Genomic DNA, 18,813 nt, shown 5'->3' with positions numbered 1-18,813 from the left:
CACAAAGTGGCACATGGTGTCTGGAGTTCACTTGCAGTGGCAGGAGGCCCTGGCACGCCTATTCTCTCTCTCTCTCTGTCATAAATGAATGAATGTTGTTTTTTTCATTTATTTATTTGAGAGTGACAGACACAGAGAGAAAGGCAGAGTGAGACAGAAAGAATGGGCGCACCAGGACCTCCAGCCACTGCAAATGAACTCCAGACACGTGCACCCCCTTGTGCATCTGGCTAACATGGGTCCTGGGGAATTGAGCCTTGAACTGGGGTCCTTAGGCTTCACAGGCAAGTGCCTCACCGCTAAGCCAGCCCAAAATGAATGTTTTTAAAGATCATTGTAACGTGTCTTTGGATTTACCTAGGGGAGAATGTTCTTCATGTCCGGGATGCTGACACCCAAGACAAAATATTGCAAGCGCTGCATCTGCAGTTTGGTAAACAGTACCCTTGGTGAGTAAGTGACTTCTACTTTGGAGTGATTTAAAAGGGGCACACGCAGTCACACACATCCACACATCCATATATCCATCCCACACATACAAGGTTTTTAATTCTAGCTTAGCAACTTAATTTTGGCTTGACTCTGTGCTATTTCAAATTGATAGTTTTTCTCAGAAATGTAAAGATAAAATTTCTAAAACAATAACAAAAGTAAATGCAGTACTCAGTTGTTATGTTGCTGAGAAACTCTACTTAATTCTGTGTAATTATTTCTAGGGTTTTCTTTCTCTCTCTTTTTTTTTTTTTTCCTTTTGTTTGCTTGCTTGTTTTTGCCAGGCAGTGTCTCACTCTAGCCCAGGCTGACCTGGAACTCTCTTCTGGGACTAAAGGCATGCAGCATCATGCCCAGCTTTCTAGGTTTTTCGAGGCAGGGTCTCACTCTAGCTCAGGCTGACTTGGAATTCACTACATAGTCTCAGGGTGGCCTCAAACTCACAGCAATCCTCCTGTCTGCCTTCCAGGTGCTGGGATCAAAGGCATATGCCACCATACCCGGCTGGTTTTTTGTTTTTTTTTTATCGTTTAAAAATTTTTTATTTATTTGACATAGAGAAAGAGGGAGGGAGAGAGAGAGGAGAATGGGCCCACCAGGGCCTCTAGCCACTGCAAATAAACTCCAGACATATGAGTCACTTTTTGCATTTGGTTAACATGGGTCCTGGGGAATTGAACCTGGGTCCTTTGGCTTTGTAGGCAAATGATTTAATTGCTAAGCCATTCCTCGAGCCCTGTTTTTTTTTTCCCCAAGGTAGGGTCTCACTCTAGCCCAGGCTGACCTGGAATTCACTATGTAGTCTCAGGGTGGCTTCGAACTCACAGAGATCCTCCTACCTCTGCCTCCCAAGTGCTGGGATTAAAGATGTGTGCCACCATGCCTGGCTTTTTTTCTTTTTCTATTTTTAATTGACAGAAAACAATTATACAGCATGAGTTATTATTTGCATGATGTTTGAAAATACACATACACACACTGTGGGGATGTTATACGAATTTTTATGGTACTAGGGCTTGAATTCAGGGCCCTGTACATGCTAGGCAAGTGCTCTAACATTGCACTATGTGGTAGGCTCCTAGCCCAAAGGGGTTATTTTAAGAATAGAAGTATGCCTGGTGTGGTGGCGCATGCCTTGAACTCCAACACTCAGGAGGCAGAGGTAGGAGGATCGCTGTGAGTTCAAGGTCACCCTAAGACGACATAGTGAGTTCCAGGTCAGCCTGGGCTAGAGCAAGAGCCTGCCTCAGGACACAAACAGAGAAGGTATAGAAGTATATATCATGTATGATAGATTTACTTGATGTTTTTTGATATTGCAGTTCGAAGATATATGGGGATGGAAATGCTGTTCCAAGGATTTTGAAATTTCTTAAGTCTATTGATCTTCAAGAGCCACTACAAAAGAAATTCTGCTTCCCTCCTGTGAAGGAGAATATCTCTCAGGACATTGACCATATTCTGGAAACTCTGAGTGCCTTGGCTGTTGATCTGGGAGGGACAAACCTGAGAGTCGCCATAGTCAGCATGAAGGTAACATCGCCGCTGCCTTCCTGCCCTTCCCCCTGGAGTAGCTGACTTGTGGATGTGCTGGTGGGAGGCAGGACTGGAAGACACAGAAGAATGTGTCATCACTTGCCTATAGTAGTGACTTTTGATCCATTACAATGTTTTTCTCACTATCTACCAATCATTAACATTTTAAGCCACGTGTGGTAGCTAATGGCTATAATCCCAGTACTTGGAAGGCTGAGGCAGAAGGATTACTGCAAGTTCAAGGCCAGCCTGAGCTACATAGTGAGTTCCAGGCCAAGCCTGGGCCAAAGTGTGAGACCCTGTCTTAAACAACAACAAAAGCAAACCAAAACAAACATTTTAAAGAAATGAATTCTTAGGGAATCCAATACAGTAAACTTGAGTTGACAATGGGGACAGCCCTTTAGGCATTAGAGAGGAATTTGCCACTCAGACCTGAAATTCTATAAGTTAAAAAAAAAATTCTTTAAATTGGTTACAACATTTTAGATGGCCTCTTTTCCTCTTTTCTCTCTCTCTTTTTTGTTGGTTGGATTTTTCAAGGTAAGGTTTCACTCTAGTCCAGGCTGACTTGAAATTCACTACGTAGTCTTAGGGTGGGGAATTGGCCCCTTTTCTAGGATATGACCAGCTGTGTTGGTTTGTGAGGTTTTAAAAAGGATTTTATTTATTTGACAGAATTTGAGGGAGAATGGGCTCACCAGGGCCTCTAGCCACTGCAAATGAACTCCAGATGCATGTGCCACTTTGTGCAGCTGGCTTTACGTGGGTACTGGGGAACTGAACCCAGGTTATTAGGCTTTTCAGGCAAGTGCCTTAACTGCTGAACCATCTCTCTAGTCCCTGTGTTTGGAGTTTTACAAGTTTGCTCTTTACTGAGTATAACGTATCATTAATCTATTAACCACACCATTACCATACCACTGACAGCCTTCATAAAAATAAGAAGCTATGAGAGCTGGGGAGATGGCTCAGCGGTTAAAAGATGCTTGCTTGCAAAGCCTGAGGATGCAGGTTCAATTCCCAGTACCCACCTAAAGCCAGCTGCACAGTGGTGCATGCATCTGGAGTTCATTTGTGATAGCAAGAGGCCCTGGTATACCCATACATTCTCCCCCTCTCTCACAAATAAATAAATAATAAAAGTATTTTTTAAAAAACAGATATGGTGACTTATGTCTTTAGTTCCAGCACTGGGGAAGCTGAAGTAGGAGGATTGCTGTGAGTTCAAAGGTAGTCTGGAGCTACAGCGTGAATTCCAGATCAGCTTGGCCTTGAGTAAGATCCAGCCTCAAAATAAATAAATAAATAAATAAATAAATAAATAACCCAAACTAAGAAACTATGTTAACATGATCTGTTAATGATTTAGTGAAGGATAACCCTACCAGGGAAATCTTTGTTTGCAGTATCATGTAAGTAGAAAGTTTCAGAAATCCATTAGTAAAGATTTTTAAGCTGGGCGTGGTAGTACACGCCTTTAATCCCAGCACTCAGGAGGCAGAGGTAGGAGGATCACTGTGAGTTCGAGGCCACCCTGAGACTACATAGTGAATTCCAGGTCAGCCTGAGCTAGAGTGAGACCCTACCTGGAAAAACAAAAAAACAAACAAACAAACAAAAAAAGATTTTTAACATCAAATTATAGGAATTAAACTGGGTGTGGTGATGTATGTCTTTAATCCAAGCACTTGGGAGGCAGAGGTAGGAGGATCGCCGTGAGTTCAAGGCCACCCTGAGACTCCATAGTGAATTTCAGGTCAGCCTGAGCTAGAGTGAGACCCTACCTGGAACCCCCCCCCCCCAAAAAAAAGACCTTTTAATGAACTAAATTCAGATTGGACAACGTTGACCCAAGAGAGGCGTCCTCCTCATTGGCTGTGGAGCTGTCAGACTTAGCAGTCTCTGGCAGGATGGATTCCCAGGAAATCACTTGGGCTCATCCCACAGCCAGGCCTTCCTCGGCAGTCATGTAGATCTATAGCACCCATCTCACAGCAAGGTTTGATTCATCATGAAAAAGCCCAGTCAGTTCATAGTATTGTCAGAGAGATCTTACTACTTGTTTTGCTTTGTGTGTGTGTGTGTTTCTCTTAGGGTGAAGTAGTTAAGAAGTACACTCAGTTCAATCCTAAAACCTATGAAGAGAGGATTAACTTAATCTTACAAATGTGTGTGGAGGCTGCAGCAGAAGCTGTAAAACTGAACTGCAGAATTCTGGGAGTAGGTGAGACTATAAATTACAAGTTATGAAAGTAAGTTCCTTTGGGGGGCTGGCGTGAGATGGCTCAGCAGTTAAACGTGCTTGCATGCAGAGCCTGAAGGCCCAGGTTTGATTGCCCAGTGCCCAAGTAAAACCCGATACACAAAGTGGCGAGTGCATCTGGAGGCCCTGGAACAACCTCAGAGTGCTCAGTCTCTCCCAGTCTACTTCACTGTCTACCTCTCAAATAAATACATATAAATATTTTTTTAAATGTTCATTTTTATGCTTACAGTTCACCAAACTCTCATGCTTAACTGAACATTAGGAAAATGTCCTGCATATAGGCTCCAAGCATGGGACTTCTTGAGATGCCAAGAAGCATTATGGGAGAAGTATGGATGGTTGTATAAATCTGTGAGGAACTATAGATTTAGCTCAAGGCTGCCTGGTATTCTTTTTTAGTCCTTGGCAATGTTAGGATATCTTAGGTGAATTAATTTGTGTTCTGAGCCAAGAAAGCCGACATGCTTTCCTAAGAGGACTACTGAAAAGAAACCCTGTTTGTGGTGCTCAGGAATTTCCACAGGCGGCCGTGTGAACCCCCAGGAAGGAATCGTGCTGCATTCAACCAAACTGATCCAGGAGTGGAACTCTGTGGACCTCAGAACCCCCCTGTCTGACACTTTGCATCTCCCTGTGTGGGTGGACAATGATGGCAACTGTGCTGCCATGGCAGAAAGGAAATTTGGCCAAGGAAAGGGACTGGAAAACTTTGTCACACTCATCACTGGCACAGGTGAGAGAAGCAAGAGGAAGCTGCTTGTGAGGACATGACTGCCACACGAGACACCGTGCTTGGCTGCAAGATAGACTTTTGGCATTCCCTACTGTCATTTTTTTTTAAGATTTATTTTTATTTATTTATTAAAGACACAGAGAGAGAATGGGCATGCCAGGGCCTCTAGCCAGTGCAAACGAACTCCAAATGCATGCGCCACCATGTGCATCTGGCTTACGTGGGACCTGGAGAATCGAACCTGGGTCCTTAGGCTTCACAGGCATGTGCCTTAACCACTAAGCCATCTCTCCAGCCCCCTACTGTCATTTTTATTGATGCCCTAATTTGGTTTTTGTTCATTTTTCTGAGACAGGGTCTCATTGTGTAGCCCAGACACACTTGAAACTTGATCTATGACCAAGGCTAGCTTTAAACTTAAAATCCTTCTGTCTCTGCCTCCTGAATGCATGGATTACTGGCTATCACCTCTGGTTGTTGTTTTTAGGGTTTATTTATTTATTTTTATCATATGTACTTAAGGTGTACAAATTATGTTTTTAAACTTTTTTTTAGAGAGAGTGAGGGAGAAACAGAGAGAGAGAGAGAGAGAGAGAGGCACCAGGGCCTCAGCCACTGCAACCAAACGCCAGACACTTGCGCCACCTAGTGGGCACCTCAACCTTGTGCTTGCCTCACCTTTGTGCATCTGGCTAAGGAGGGATCTGGAAAGTAGAACATGGGTCCTTAGTCTTCGCAGGCAAGCTCCTTAACCACTAAGCCATCTCTTCAGCCCCAATTTATTTATTTATTTTTTTAAACAGACTCAATGACTAAGTGTTTGAACCAGTATTTGATCTCATATCTGTATGCCTAACCTCAAAAGTTGTGTTCAGGGCTGGAGAGATGGCTTAGCAGTTAAGGTGCTTGCTTGTGAAGCCTAAGGACCCACGTTCGATTCCCTAGACCCATGTAAGCCAGATACACATGGTAGCGCATGTGTCTGGAGTTCGTTTGCAGTGGCTAGAGGCCCTGGTGTGCCCATTTTCTTTCTTTTTCTCAAAGAAATAAATTAAAATATATTTGAAAAAAAAGTTATGTGCAATCTGGACGTGGTGGTGCATGCCTGTAATCCTAGAACTCAGGATTCTGAGGCAGGAGGAACATGAGTTTGAGGCCAGCCTGGGCTACTTAAATAAATGAAAATAAAAGCAGGGGCTGGTGAGGTGACTCAGTAGTTAAAAGCTCTTGCTTGCAAAACCTGCCAGCCTGGATTCAATTCCCCAGCCACCCACGTGAAGCTGGATGGGCATGGGTTCACAACAGCAAGATTTCCTCACATACACGTACAAATAAACAGATGACAAATAAAGGGCTAAGTAGTAAAAGCATCTGCCTAGCATGCCTGAGACTCTGGGTCCAATCCTCAACATTGACGGAAGATAATTAGCCAGGTGTGGTGGCTCACATCTGTAATCCCAGCAACTGGGAAGAAGAGGCAGGAGGACTGCGCGGAGTTCATGCTATGCTAGTGTACCCTAAACTTCCAGGCCAGCGAGGGCTTCCCAGCAAGAGTCGTTTTATTTATATATTTTTTTTCACTTAATTCTATATTACGTCACTTCCCTTTGAACCTCTAGTATTTGTTTCCTGTACTTCCTTTGTCTTGGACAGTTTTACAAGCTTGGATACCACTTTCAAGCTCAGAACAGTTTAAGAAAGCTACAGTTAAGGACAGGGCTGGAGAGATGGCTTAGTGGTTAAGCGCTTGCCTGTGAAGCCTAAGGACCCCAGTTCGAGGCTCAGTTCTCCAGGACCCATGTTAGCCAGATGCACAAGGGGGCGCACGCATCTGGAGTTCATTTGCAGTGGTTGGAAGCCCTGGCACACCTATTCTCTCTCTCTCTCTCTCTATCTGCCTCTTTCTCTGTTACTCTCAAATAAATAAATAAAAATGAGCATTTTGTTTTTTAAAAAAAAAGAAGGACAGGAGTTGAATAGGCACCCTAAGAATTGATAGATGGCAGGACAGCAGAGCCTTTAGCCAGGCATGATGGTACATGCCTTTAATCCCAGCACTAGGGAGGCAGAGATAGGAGGACTGCTGTGAGTTCAAGGCAAGCCTGTGACTACAGAGTGAGTTCCAGGTCAACCTAGGCTAGATTGAGACCCTGCTTCAAGAAAAAAAGAACAACAAAAAAAAACCCCAGGCTGCAGAGATGGCTCAGCAGTTAAAGTGCTTGCGTACAAAGCCTCAGGACCCAGGTTCAGTTACCCCAGTACCCATGTTAAGTCGGATGCATAAAGTGGTGCATGCTTCTAGAGTTTGTTTACAGTGGCTAGAGGCCCTGGCGTGCTCATTCTCTCTCTCTCTCTCTCTCTCTCGATCTGCCTTTTTCTATCTCTCTCAAATAAATAAGAAAGTAAAAATTATTTTTAAAAATGTATTTATTTATTTGAGATAGAGAAAGAGGGAGAGAATGGGCACACCAGGGCCTCTAGCCACTGCATGCACCACCTTGGGCATCTGGCTTATGTGGTTCCTGGAGAGTTGAACTGTGATCTTTCAGCTTTGCACGCAAATGTCTTAACCACTAAGCCATCTCTCCAGCCCAGAATTATTATATTTTTTACAAAGCTTTGCTCAGCTGTATCATAGTTTTCTGTTTGAGGTCGAAGGCCCCGTCAGTGACTTCTGCCTCTTGCAGGAATCGGCGGTGGGATCATCCACCAGCATGAGCTGATCCACGGAAGCTCCTTCTGCGCTGCGGAACTTGGCCACCTTGTGGTGTCTCTGGATGGGCCCGACTGTTCCTGTGGAAGCCATGGGTGTATTGAAGCCTACGCCTCTGGGATGGCTTTGCAGAGGGAAGCCAAAAAGCTACACGATGGTTCGTATCTTCCTCCTTTAGGCACTGGCTAACAAAATACAGACAAAGAGAGCTGAGCATGGAAGCCACAACTCTGAACCTTTTTCATCTGCTGCAAACTGATGCTGCGGAGTGTCCTTGGTGCCCACCCAGATGTACAATCTTCTTTGCCCAGGGGAGAGAGTGGTAGACAGGAACCTAGAGCTCCAGGACTCCAGGGAAGAGTCCGTTCATTGTTGTTTTCTCAGCCATTAGCAGAGGGTGGAGTTTACTATACATTTTAATGATGGAATAAATGGACGAGCATCTTACAGTTTGTAAACTCTCAGAGATCTGTTATAATTAAAACTTCCTAGTTAAAGTTATTAACATGAGGATGATTTCTAGGCAAATACAAGAGGAATTTAGTTCATATCATCATAATACAGTGTGCCAAATGTGTTGAGAATGATGGTCAAGGCGGTAGATACATATACCAAAGACATGAGTTCCCTCCCTGCCCTCTGCATCCCAGGAAGGGAGGGGGTGCCAGGGTTCTCTCCTGCGAGTTGAGCATTAGAGGATACTTGCAACGAGCCAGGCAAGTTTGGATGGCAAGAGCACCTTTCTGGGTGAGGAAAGAGTGATGCTGCATAAGTAACAAGGCATAGAGTAGGGGAAGGGACCCCAGGCCCAGTGGCTCTACGAAACTATCAAAAGCTGAAATAAAAGACAGTCTGATTTGCATTTCAGATTCTGAACTGAACTGTGACCTTTTGGTTTCTAGGAGGAAAATGGTAGTTAAATGGAGGAGGATGGTTTTAAGTTCATATGGTTCTAGACTGACTTTGTTTTCTCCTCAGACCCCTTGGAGTTGGAAATATTAAGAGGAGGAATAGGCGAAAGTGAGAGATGGTGTTTGTGCGCTAGACATCCTGGTAGAAATCCCTAGGAGACAGGTGGATTCAGACTGGAGTGAGAGGGAAGGATTTAGGGATTATGGGTATTGAGGTGGTAGTTAAAACTTAAAGGAGGCCCAGGAAGTGAGGCAAAGACAGTCAAGGGTGAAATCCTGATATCATCAGCATGTGAGGAGTAGGGAGAGAGATGGGGGATACAGAACCGAAGCCCCCAAAGGAGGATGTTACAAAGGATCTGGTCACTGTGGTCAAGAATTGCTTATGAGGATATCAGAAAAGTTAGCTAGTTTTGGCCACAGGGCATTTTTAAAATCTTTAAAAAAATTTTTATTTTCATTTTTTTTTATTTTTTTGAGAGAGAGAAAGAGGCAGAGAGAGAGAACGAATGTGCGCACCAGGGCCTTCAGCCACTGCAAACAAACTCCAGATGCATGCACCACCTTGTCCGTCTGGCTTACGTGGGTACTGGGGAATCGAGTCTCAAACTGGGGTCCTTAGGCTTCACAAACAAGTACTTAACCACTAAGCCATCTCTACAGCCCCCACAGGGCATTTTAATGACCTCAAAACAGCTCTTATTTTGAGTCTTGTTTACATTACCAATCCCCTAAGAGGCTTGTGGAGATCTTTTGTTTCCCTCCTAATCACTTTCCTCTCATGCAACTTTCACAGCACAGATACATGTATCATTATGCTTTATACATACAATAAATAGCTGGGTGCTATGGGGAGCCAAGACAGGAGAATTGCTGGCTCTCACTGGTCAGTCTGACCAAAAACAGCAACTCCAGGTTCACTGAGAGACTCCAGTGGGTAAATGGTAAGAGAAGGACATCCAATGTGTCCTTGGAGCTCATGCAATGTCACATACATGCATACATATACCATGTGACATGTGACACACATGCATGCAAAATGAAGGAAAGAGATAGAGTTTATTTTGGCTTGGAGTTTCAGGGGTTCCAGCCAATGATTACTTGGTACTGTTGCCTGGGGCCCACGGCAGCACAGTGCAGCGTGCATTGGCTGGAGCACATGATAGAGAGGGCCTGTTCACCTTGTGGTGGACAGATGCTAAGAGATAGGAAGGTACCAGGGATCCAGATCTGCATTTAAGAGCACGTCCCCAATTACTTAACTTACTCGTACTGGACCCCAGCTCTTAAGAAGTTCTGCTCCCTCCCAATCATACCATCACTTGGAAACAGCCTTTCACCTATGGTCCTGTGGAGGACACTTATCCAAATCATAACATTGCTGGCTGGCAGAATGACGATGACAGAGAACAAAATAGGAATTCTGGAACCGTCCTAGGTACTATAGTCCCAGTTGTCTAGAAAAGAGAAGCAGAGATGAAGTGGCATGGGTGGGCCCACGTAGCTAGTGGTGACAAGCTGGCCAGGCCTGTTGCTCCTCAGCCACTAATCGCTCCTGCCATGACCATGGGACATTGGCAAGTGGCGCTACACTGCACGTGGGGTGGTTGCTGAAGGGGGGACTAAGCCCAGATGGGGTGGGGAAAGGACATTTCGGGGTTTTCTTTAGTATCGTGAGAAGTGAGGAAGACACCACGTAGGAGGCCATCTCCAGACTTGAGGATCTTCCAGGTAGCAAGAGGGCAGCCAGCAAAGGCTTGGGGTGTTGTGAGAGGCCGAATGCCAATGACGCGGTGCCCCACAGTTGCTTTCTCGCCTCCCCGTGGAGCTGCTCGCTGCATTAATGACCGCTTCTCCCCACTTGCTCAGAGGACCTGCTGTTGGTGGAGGGAATGTCAGTGCCGAAGGACGAAGCCGTGGGCGCCCTGCATCTCATCCAAGCTGCGAAACTTGGCAATGCAAAGGCCCAGAGCATCTTAAGAACAGGTGGGTCTGTGGTCCGGGCAGCTGTGCCCAAGATGTGGTCCCGGGACTTCCACAGAGAACCGTGTTCCCTCGGGACCACGGCTCTACCTGGGCTGCTTAGAGGTATTTTTCCTACTTGCAGAGAAAGGAAGAGAAAAAGCATTAAAGGTCTGTGGCGGCACGCTCCGTTTTTTTCTTTTAGGCAGTCTCACTCTTGCTTAGGCTGGTTTCAACCTTACAGCTATCCTCTTGCCTCAGACTCTCAAGAATTAGGTTTTCTTTTTATAATTTTATTCATTTGAAGGGGCAGGAGGAAAGAGGGGAGGAATGGAGAGAATGAGCACACCAGGGCCTCCAGCCACTGCAGATGAATTCCAGACGCATGCGCCCCCTTGTGCATCTGGCTTATGTGGGTCCTGGGGAATCAAACCTGGGTCCTTAGACTTAGCAAGCAAGTGCCTTAACCACTAAGCCATCTCTCTAGCCCAAGAATTAGGCTTTTTTTTTTTTTTTAAATTTGCTTTGGTTTTATAACTGAGAAAATACTACCTGACATAGGATAAGAAATTAAGTAACGGGGTTTTACCATTCCGAGTTACCATTAGGATTTCTTTCCAGTCTTTTCTGTTCATTTCTCCTGTATATTTTGAAAATTGTGTCTTTGGTAGAAATGAATGAGCCCTTTTACATGCTAGGCAAGCACTCTCATTAAGCTAGACTTCTAGCCTTTTTGTTTTGGTCTCAGATGGGGTGTCACTTTATGCCAAGGCTGGCCTCGAGGGAGAAATGGGAGGCTAAGTTGGCTGTGAGTCATAGGGAAGACAGGAGAGGTTCAGTTTGTTGGTGATTTTCTCCCTTCATAGCCCAAGAATAACATAAGGAAACAAACTGACCTGAGTTGGGCTCAAACAGTCCTCCTGCCTCAGCCTCCTCAGTAGCTAGGACTGCAGGCTACATGTACCACTATGCCTTGTTTGTTTTGTGTGTGTGTGGAGAGAACAAGTCTGGCAGCTGTACCTGGGGGCTGGGGAATTAAACCAAGACCAAAAGGCATTGCAAGCAGGTACCTTTAACTGCTGCGCCATCTTCCCAGCCCCTATGCCCTGTTTGTATACAATTTTATATTCTACTTGTAACTTCAAAAAATATCACAAAGTCATCTTTAAAAAGTATTTTTCTTTTCAGGGAGAGGGAAAGGAAAAGAGAAAGAAAAAAAAGAGAATATAGGCATGCCAGGGTTTCTAGCTTCTGCCAGTGAACTCCAGATGAACGCACCACTTTTTTGGCTTTACATGGACACTGGGGAATTGAACATGGGTCATTATGCTTTGTAGGCAAGCACCTGCTGAGTCATCTCTCTAGCACCCCCAATCATGATTTTAAATTTTTATTCATTTGAGAGAAAGAGAAGTACGTGTTCACCAGGGCTGTCTGCGTCTGTACGTAAACTTCAGGCACATGTGCTGCTTTGTGTGTCTGGCTTAAAATGGGGTACTGGGGGACTGGAGAGATGGCTTAGTGGTTAAGCGCTTGCCTGTGAAGCCTAAGGACCCTGGCTCGATTCCCCAGGACCCACATTAGCCAGATGCACAAGGGGGCACACGCATCTGGAGTTCGTTTGCAGTGGCTGGAAGCCCTGGTGCACCCATTCTCTCCCTCTCTCACACACTCTCTCTCTCTCATTCTTTCTCTCTGTCGCTCTCAAATTAAAAAAAATGCAAAACAAATGGGTACTGGGGTTGGGCGTGGTGGCGCATGCCTTTAATCCCAGCACTCAGGAGGAAGAGGTAGGAGGAGTGCCATGAGTTCGAGGCCACCCTGAATCTATGTAGTGAATTCTAGGTCAACCTGGACTATAGTGAGACCCTACCTTGAAAAACCAAAAAAGAGCTGGGGAATTAAACCTGAGCTGTCAGGCTTTGCAGGTAAGTGTCTTAACTACTGAGCCACTTAAGGGGGCGAGCTTTCCAGGCCCATTTTCATATATTAAGAATAAAGCAGGGGCTGGAGAAAAGGCTTAGCAGTTAAGGCACTTGTGTGTGAAGTCTAGGAACTCATGTTCGACTCTCCAGGTCCCACATAAGCCAGACACACAATGACACAAACGTGCAAGGTTGCACATGTGCACAAGGAGGCGCATGCCTCTGGAGTTCAATTGCACTGGCTGGAGGCCCTGCCAGTTCTTTCTTTCTCTGTCTCTCTCTCCCTCACACACACACACACACCACACATTTTTTTTTTTTTTTAAAGCTAGCCGGGCGTAGTGGCGCATGCCTTTAATCCCAGCACTCGGGAGGCAGAGGTAGGAGGATCGCTGTGAGTGCAAGGCCACCCTGAGACTACATAGTGAATTCCAGGTCAGCCTGGGCTAGAGTGAGACCCTACCTCACAAAACAACAACAAAAAAGAATAAATCAGCCAGGCATAGTGGCACAAACTTTTAATCCCAGCACTCAGGAGGCTGATGTAGGAGTTCAAGGCCAGCATGGGATTACAGAGTGAGCTCTAGGTCATCCTGGGCTAGAGTGAGACCCTATCTTGGAAGAGAAAAAAAGAATAAATCAAGCCAGGTGTGATGGCTCTTGGCTATAAGTCTGACACTTGCGAGGCTGAGGTAGGAGAATTGCTGTGAATTTGAAGTCAGCCTGGGCTACAGAGTTCCAGGTCATTCTGGACTAAAGTGAGACTATCTCAAAAATAAAACAAGCTGGGTGTGGTGGCGCATGCCTTTAATCCCAGCCCTCAGGAGGCAGAGGTAGGAGGATCGACGTGAGTTCGAGGCCACCCTGAGACTCCATAGTGAATTCCAGGTCAGCCTGGGCTAGAGTGAGACCCTGCCTCGAAAAACCAAAAAATAAAATAAAACAAGAAAACAGACAAAAGGGCTGGAGATAGAGTTCAGTAGAGGTGGCAGAGTGTCTGTTCAGTCCCTAGTGTCACCATCAAAAATAATAGAAATAGGCTGGAGAGATGGCTTAGCAGTTAAGCGCTTGCCTGTGAAGCCTAAGGACCCCGGTTCAAGGCTCGGTTCCCCAGGTCCCACGTTAGCCAGATGCACAAGGGGGCGCACGCGTCTGGAGTTCGTTTGCAGAGGCTGGAAGCCCTGGCGCGCCCATTCTCTCTCTCCCCTCTATCTGTCTTTCTCTCTGTGTCTGTCGCTCTCAAATAAATAAATAATTAATTTAAAAAAATAATAGAAATAATTACATAAAAAACAACAGGTGTAGAGAGGCTGAGGTAGGAGGATCTCCATGAGTTCCAGGTTAGCCTGGACTAGAATGAGATGCCTCAAAACTAAGACCAAAATAAAAAAAAAAAAAAAGAATAAATCATGACCAGCTTTTAAAATGCTACTTCTCATCACACAGTGTGAATATACTTAACTATCACTAGCCACAGTGTTTTTCTATTCTATTCTATTTGTTACTCCCCCAGTGTCTTTGTTGAAGAAGTTTCACACAAGCAGAACTTGTAAGAGTTTGGCAAGGGATCTGAGTGAATTTTTCTTTTCCTGTAGCCGGAACTGCACTGGGACTTGGGGTTGTGAACATCCTCCACACTATGAATCCTTCCCTGGTGATCCTGTCTGGAGTCCTGGCCAGTCACTATATCCACATCGTCAAAGATGTCATCCGCCAGCAAGCCTTGTCCTCTGTGCAGGACGTAGACGTGGTGGTTTCAGACTTGGTGGACCCTGCCCTGCTTGGCGCTGCCAGCATGGTTCTGGACTACACAACCCGCAGGATCCACTAAGCGTGCCGGGAGTGGACGTGGACCAAGCCCCGGGACCTTCTCACTGGAACCAGATTCTTCTCTTTGGGAGGAACATTTCTCAAAGGGCAAATCTGCCATCTGATCGCCAGCAGCACTGGCAGCGAAGGGCTTTGCTTTTTGTCTTCTTTCCTAAATTTACCTTTCCCTGTGTACTTTTGTATAGGCTGCTCTCCCTGTTTTCCTGATAGGGGTTATTCTAGTGCAAATCCTGTAAGTTTCAGTCCTTTGGCACCCAAAGGAGCTACAGTAAGAGACTAGGAAATCTTAGGACTCCATTACTAATGTGCAACCTGGATCTGCAGGCTTCCTTGGGATATGAGTGTCACAGCAGAGTTTGGGCTAATCACCCTTCCGCCCCACACCATGGAAAGGAATCCAAGGCAGGGAAAGAACATCTTACCAGGAAAGGATTATATTCTATTTGTTTAATTTTTCTTTTTTTTTCAGAACGAATTGGCACGCTAGGGCCTAAGCCTCTGCATGAGCAACCTTGTGCTTGCTTCATGTCACCTTTGTGCGTCTGGCTTATGTAGGATTTGGAGAGTCAAACATGGGTCCTTAGGCTTCACAGGCAAGCACCTTAACCGCTAAGCCATTATTTCAGCCCTACATCTACTTTTTTAAAGCAGTACAACTTTTCAAGTGTATGTTATAAAGCTCTGATACACATACACCTGTGAAACTATCACCATGATCAAGACACTGAACATATTTGTTACTCCACCAGTGTCCTTGTTGAAGATGTTTTATGTAAGCAAAACTTATGCGTTAGGCCAGGGATCCAAGTTACTGTTAACTGGCCTTAGTGACCTTGTCCTTGTCGTTTTAAGAGCTAAGAAACTAGGACTTACCACAGCCTCAGAAATAGGATAGATTAACTGTCCTCCACGTGTCTACTCCTGGCCAGCAGACAATTCTTCCTCTAAAATTATTTTTCATACTGTGTTGACTGTGACCCCAGAGGATGTGTGAAGGTGGTGTTTGTGTATGCTAATGTTAGAGTCCAGGACCATGGTAAGTTAGAATCTGTTTTTACTTATTTATGTATTTATTTTTGTCAGAGTCCCATCCTGTATAGCCCAAGCTGGTCTTGAAGTCATGGCAGTTCTCGTCTCAGCCTCCTGAGTATATGGGTCATCACATCTGCCTTAGAATCTGTGCTTTCATCGATGGCAAAACACACACACACAAAGGCAAAAGTTCTATGAATGGCAACCTGCAAGAAGTACTAACCCACCACACACATGTAGTGTCTACGTGCCAGGCTCGGAACTAGGTGCTTCACACATACATTACCCTAAATTCTCAGAACCTAAGAGCTGGTATTGGACTTCCCATGTTAGAGGTCCCAAATTTAGTGTCTATGAGCACATACCTAAAGCAGTGGGGCTTGAGTCTCGAGAAGGATTGAGCCCAAGTCCTGCTTTCATGCTAAACCACACAACCTGTCATTTCAAAGTGCTGGTATATTTTATTGTAGGTTACCAAAAGCTTTAGTAAGAGTATCTGAGCAGTTGGGGAGATGGCTCAGTGGTTAAGTGTTTGCTATGTGAGTTTAATCACCAGTAGCCACATAAGAAGCCGAGCATGGCCACACATGCGTGTAACCCCAGTGCTGAGGGGGGTAGAGACAGGAGGATCACTGGGCCTCACTGGTCAGGCAGGCTAACCAAAAAATGACCAGCTCAGAGTTTAGTAAAGAGGTCTTGCCTCAAGGAAATGAGGAAGAGCAAGGGAGGACACCCAGTGGCCTCCTCTGGTTTCCAACGTGCACAAGGCGTGTCTCTCTGCGTTCACATCCCCGTACCACACCCCCTATCTCCCCAAATCTCTAACAGATGACCTGATTTATTCTGATCCTCTCTCAACTGTGAATTCAATCAAACGTCCTTTTGCTTTGGAAATCTTGCCAGAACAGTATTTGGTCTAGTTGGCAGGCTTTTATAAGTACTTTTAGAGTATCTAAAAAGTCATATGCATCTATTTTTCTGACTGTTTTTAGTGTGCTGTTTTAGTGTTGACATATTTTAAGTTAAAGTGAAGGATTAAATCCCACATCTGAATGCCTTCCTTCCTGGTGGGTTATGTGAAAAGGATAGATTGGTTGAGTCCTAGAATTCTACCAGCCCTTAAAATCATCTCCAGGGCCTGTTGTTCAAGCATTCCAGTGCCAGCCAGGAAGGGCGCTCAGCTGCCCAGGTGTCAGTGTGTGCAGCAGGTGACACACACAGAGCCTCACTCCATGGTGAGACCCATATAACTGCTACCAAGTTTGATGCCAAACATTTGAAAGAATGGTACCAAGTTGGAAACAAATTGTAGCTTTTATCAAAATCATGGAAATTAATATATTCTGACATAAATTATTAAATATGGTTGAATCACACCTTTATTTATTTAATGTAAATATTTTTATTACTGTTCTGAACTAAATTCAAAAGAAAAAATAATTTCTTTGTTCAAATCTAAACACTACTGTGGTTTTTCTTCCTTTTACTTACCAGATAAAAAGCATTTCCTTGCTCAGAAGACCTCAAAACAACAGTAATTCTCATACTTTTGTTTTTTAAATTTTTTATCTTTATTTATTTGACAGAGAAAGAGGGAGGGGGAAAGAGAGAGAATGGGCATGCCACGGCCTCCAACCACAACAAATGAACTCCAGATGCGTGTGCCCCCTTGTGCATCTAGCTAACGTGGGTCCTGGGGAATTGAACCTGGGTCCTTTGGCTTTAGCAGGCAAATGCCTTAACCGCCAAGCCATGCCTCCAGCCTTTTTCTTTTTGGTGTTCCAGTTTTTTGAGGTAGGGTTCCACTCTAGCCCAGGCTGACCTGGAATTCACTGTGTAGTCTTAGGGTGGCCTGTAACTCAGTGATTCTACCTCTGCCTCCCAAATGCTGGGATTAAAGGCGTGCACCATCACACTAGGTTCAACAGTAATTCTCTTTCATAGTTTTTGTAGGTTAGAAATTAGCGGTGGTTGGCAGGTGCAGCCCAGTATCTTGGTCTGTAGCTACAGTGGCTGGGGCTGTAATGGAATACCTCTGCACTGACACAGCCCTTCTAAGTGGTAGCTGTTAGCTTGAGCCTGCTCACATTTGATACAGCGGCTCAGGGCTCTCAGGGAACAAGTCACCTGGACTGTGGTGCCTGTCTGACCTAGCCTTGTAACTCACAGCATCACTTTGGTCATCTACTTTCCTGTCCTCTTGATCTGGACAATCAGATTTTAAAACTGTGTCCTCTTCAAGAAGCCCAAATGGTGTAGAAGGACTGGTCCAGACAATAGCACCAAGACAATACCAAAAATCTGTCCCATCTAGAGGGCCATGGAGTTGAAGGGAACAGGAGTAAGGCTGGTTTGAACTGGTTCTTATACTGGATTTCAACACTTCAAAGTATTACAAAGGCCAGGAGGAACAAATATTTTGTGAACAGGAGTGCCTGCCAAACTGCAACCAGAGGGAGCCAGGTGTTAACAGGTAGGTCAGAAATATGGTCCAAGCTGGGTGTGGTGGCGCACACCTTTAATTCCAGCACCGGGAGGCTGAGGTAGGATTACTGTGCATTCGAGGCTAGTGTGGGCTAGAGTGAGACCCTACTTAGGAAAAAAAGAAAAGAAAAGAAAAGAAAAGAAAAGAAAGCAAAACAAATATGGTTCAGCTCAAAGAAAGCCTCACTAAAAAGCTGGGAAAGAAAGAAGTTTGAGCCAGGCGTGGTGGCACACGCCTTTAATCCCAGCACCTGGAGGCAGAGGTAGGCGGATCACTGTAAGTTCGAGGCCACCCTGAGACTGTACAGAGTGAATTCCGGGTCAGCCTGGGCCAGAGTGAGACCCTACCTTGAAAAACCAAGAAAGAAGACAAGTTAATGGAAGCTCCTCTCCCATCCAAACATTAGCATCCAGAGACAACGGCAAGACCTAACCCTTTTCCTCCAATTTGGAAATAACGCCAGCTGAGTAGAAATGGTTACTCCGCTGCTTAGAGCGTGACCACAAGCCCTCCGCAGGCAGAGCATCGGTGCGGGAGCTGTCTCATGGAGTCTGCTGTGCGCCTCAGCATGAGCCAATAGCTCTCTGGGCTTATGGAACTATTCCGTAATTAGCACTGTCCCACCTTTTGGGTGCTACCTTCCCACGTGCTGCTAATAGGTGCACGACTTGTGACTAGAGCTAAATATGTATTGTGAGCCTAAAGAGGTCCGTGTGCCTGGTGAGAGCTACACTGCGTAACAGAAGCACAGACAAACATCTGTTGAAATGATGGGGCATGCACAGTAGTCTAGGTTCAATCCCCCCAGTACCACAAGAAAGAAAGGGAAATTTGGAGCTATTTTAGTTTCAGGAGGGGCGGATGTCAATGGCTATGCCTCCTTACCCCCAGAACTGCCGAGAGGCTCTCACTCCTGAAAGCCTGC

General features: G+C 45.3%; 1 protein-coding gene across 3 annotated transcripts in view; it reads left to right on the top strand.

The window, feature by feature from the left end:
* Gne (glucosamine (UDP-N-acetyl)-2-epimerase/N-acetylmannosamine kinase) overlaps positions 1 to 16,779 on the top strand; it is a 76,446-nt gene extending 59,667 nt beyond the window's left edge. For all 3 annotated transcript variants that reach the window (XM_045152468.1, XM_045152471.1, XM_045152476.1), the window contains 7 exons: positions 362 to 449; positions 1,815 to 2,025; positions 4,126 to 4,255; positions 4,809 to 5,030; positions 7,718 to 7,900; positions 10,524 to 10,640; positions 14,137 to 16,779. In XM_045152468.1, coding sequence (XP_045008403.1) covers positions 362 to 449; positions 1,815 to 2,025; positions 4,126 to 4,255; positions 4,809 to 5,030; positions 7,718 to 7,900; positions 10,524 to 10,640; positions 14,137 to 14,372 — 1,187 coding nt within the window. In that variant the 3' untranslated portion in view covers positions 14,373 to 16,779. The remainder of the gene's footprint in view (positions 1 to 361; positions 450 to 1,814; positions 2,026 to 4,125; positions 4,256 to 4,808; positions 5,031 to 7,717; positions 7,901 to 10,523; positions 10,641 to 14,136) is intronic.
* Positions 16,780 to 18,813: the final 2,034 nt, after the last annotated feature.

Source organism: Jaculus jaculus, chromosome 1, assembly GCF_020740685.1.
Source record: "Jaculus jaculus isolate mJacJac1 chromosome 1, mJacJac1.mat.Y.cur, whole genome shotgun sequence".
Taxonomy (NCBI): domain Eukaryota; kingdom Metazoa; phylum Chordata; class Mammalia; order Rodentia; family Dipodidae; genus Jaculus; species Jaculus jaculus.
The sequence above is the reverse complement of the archived record's forward strand: the minus strand, read 5'-3'. Positions and strand labels throughout refer to the sequence as shown.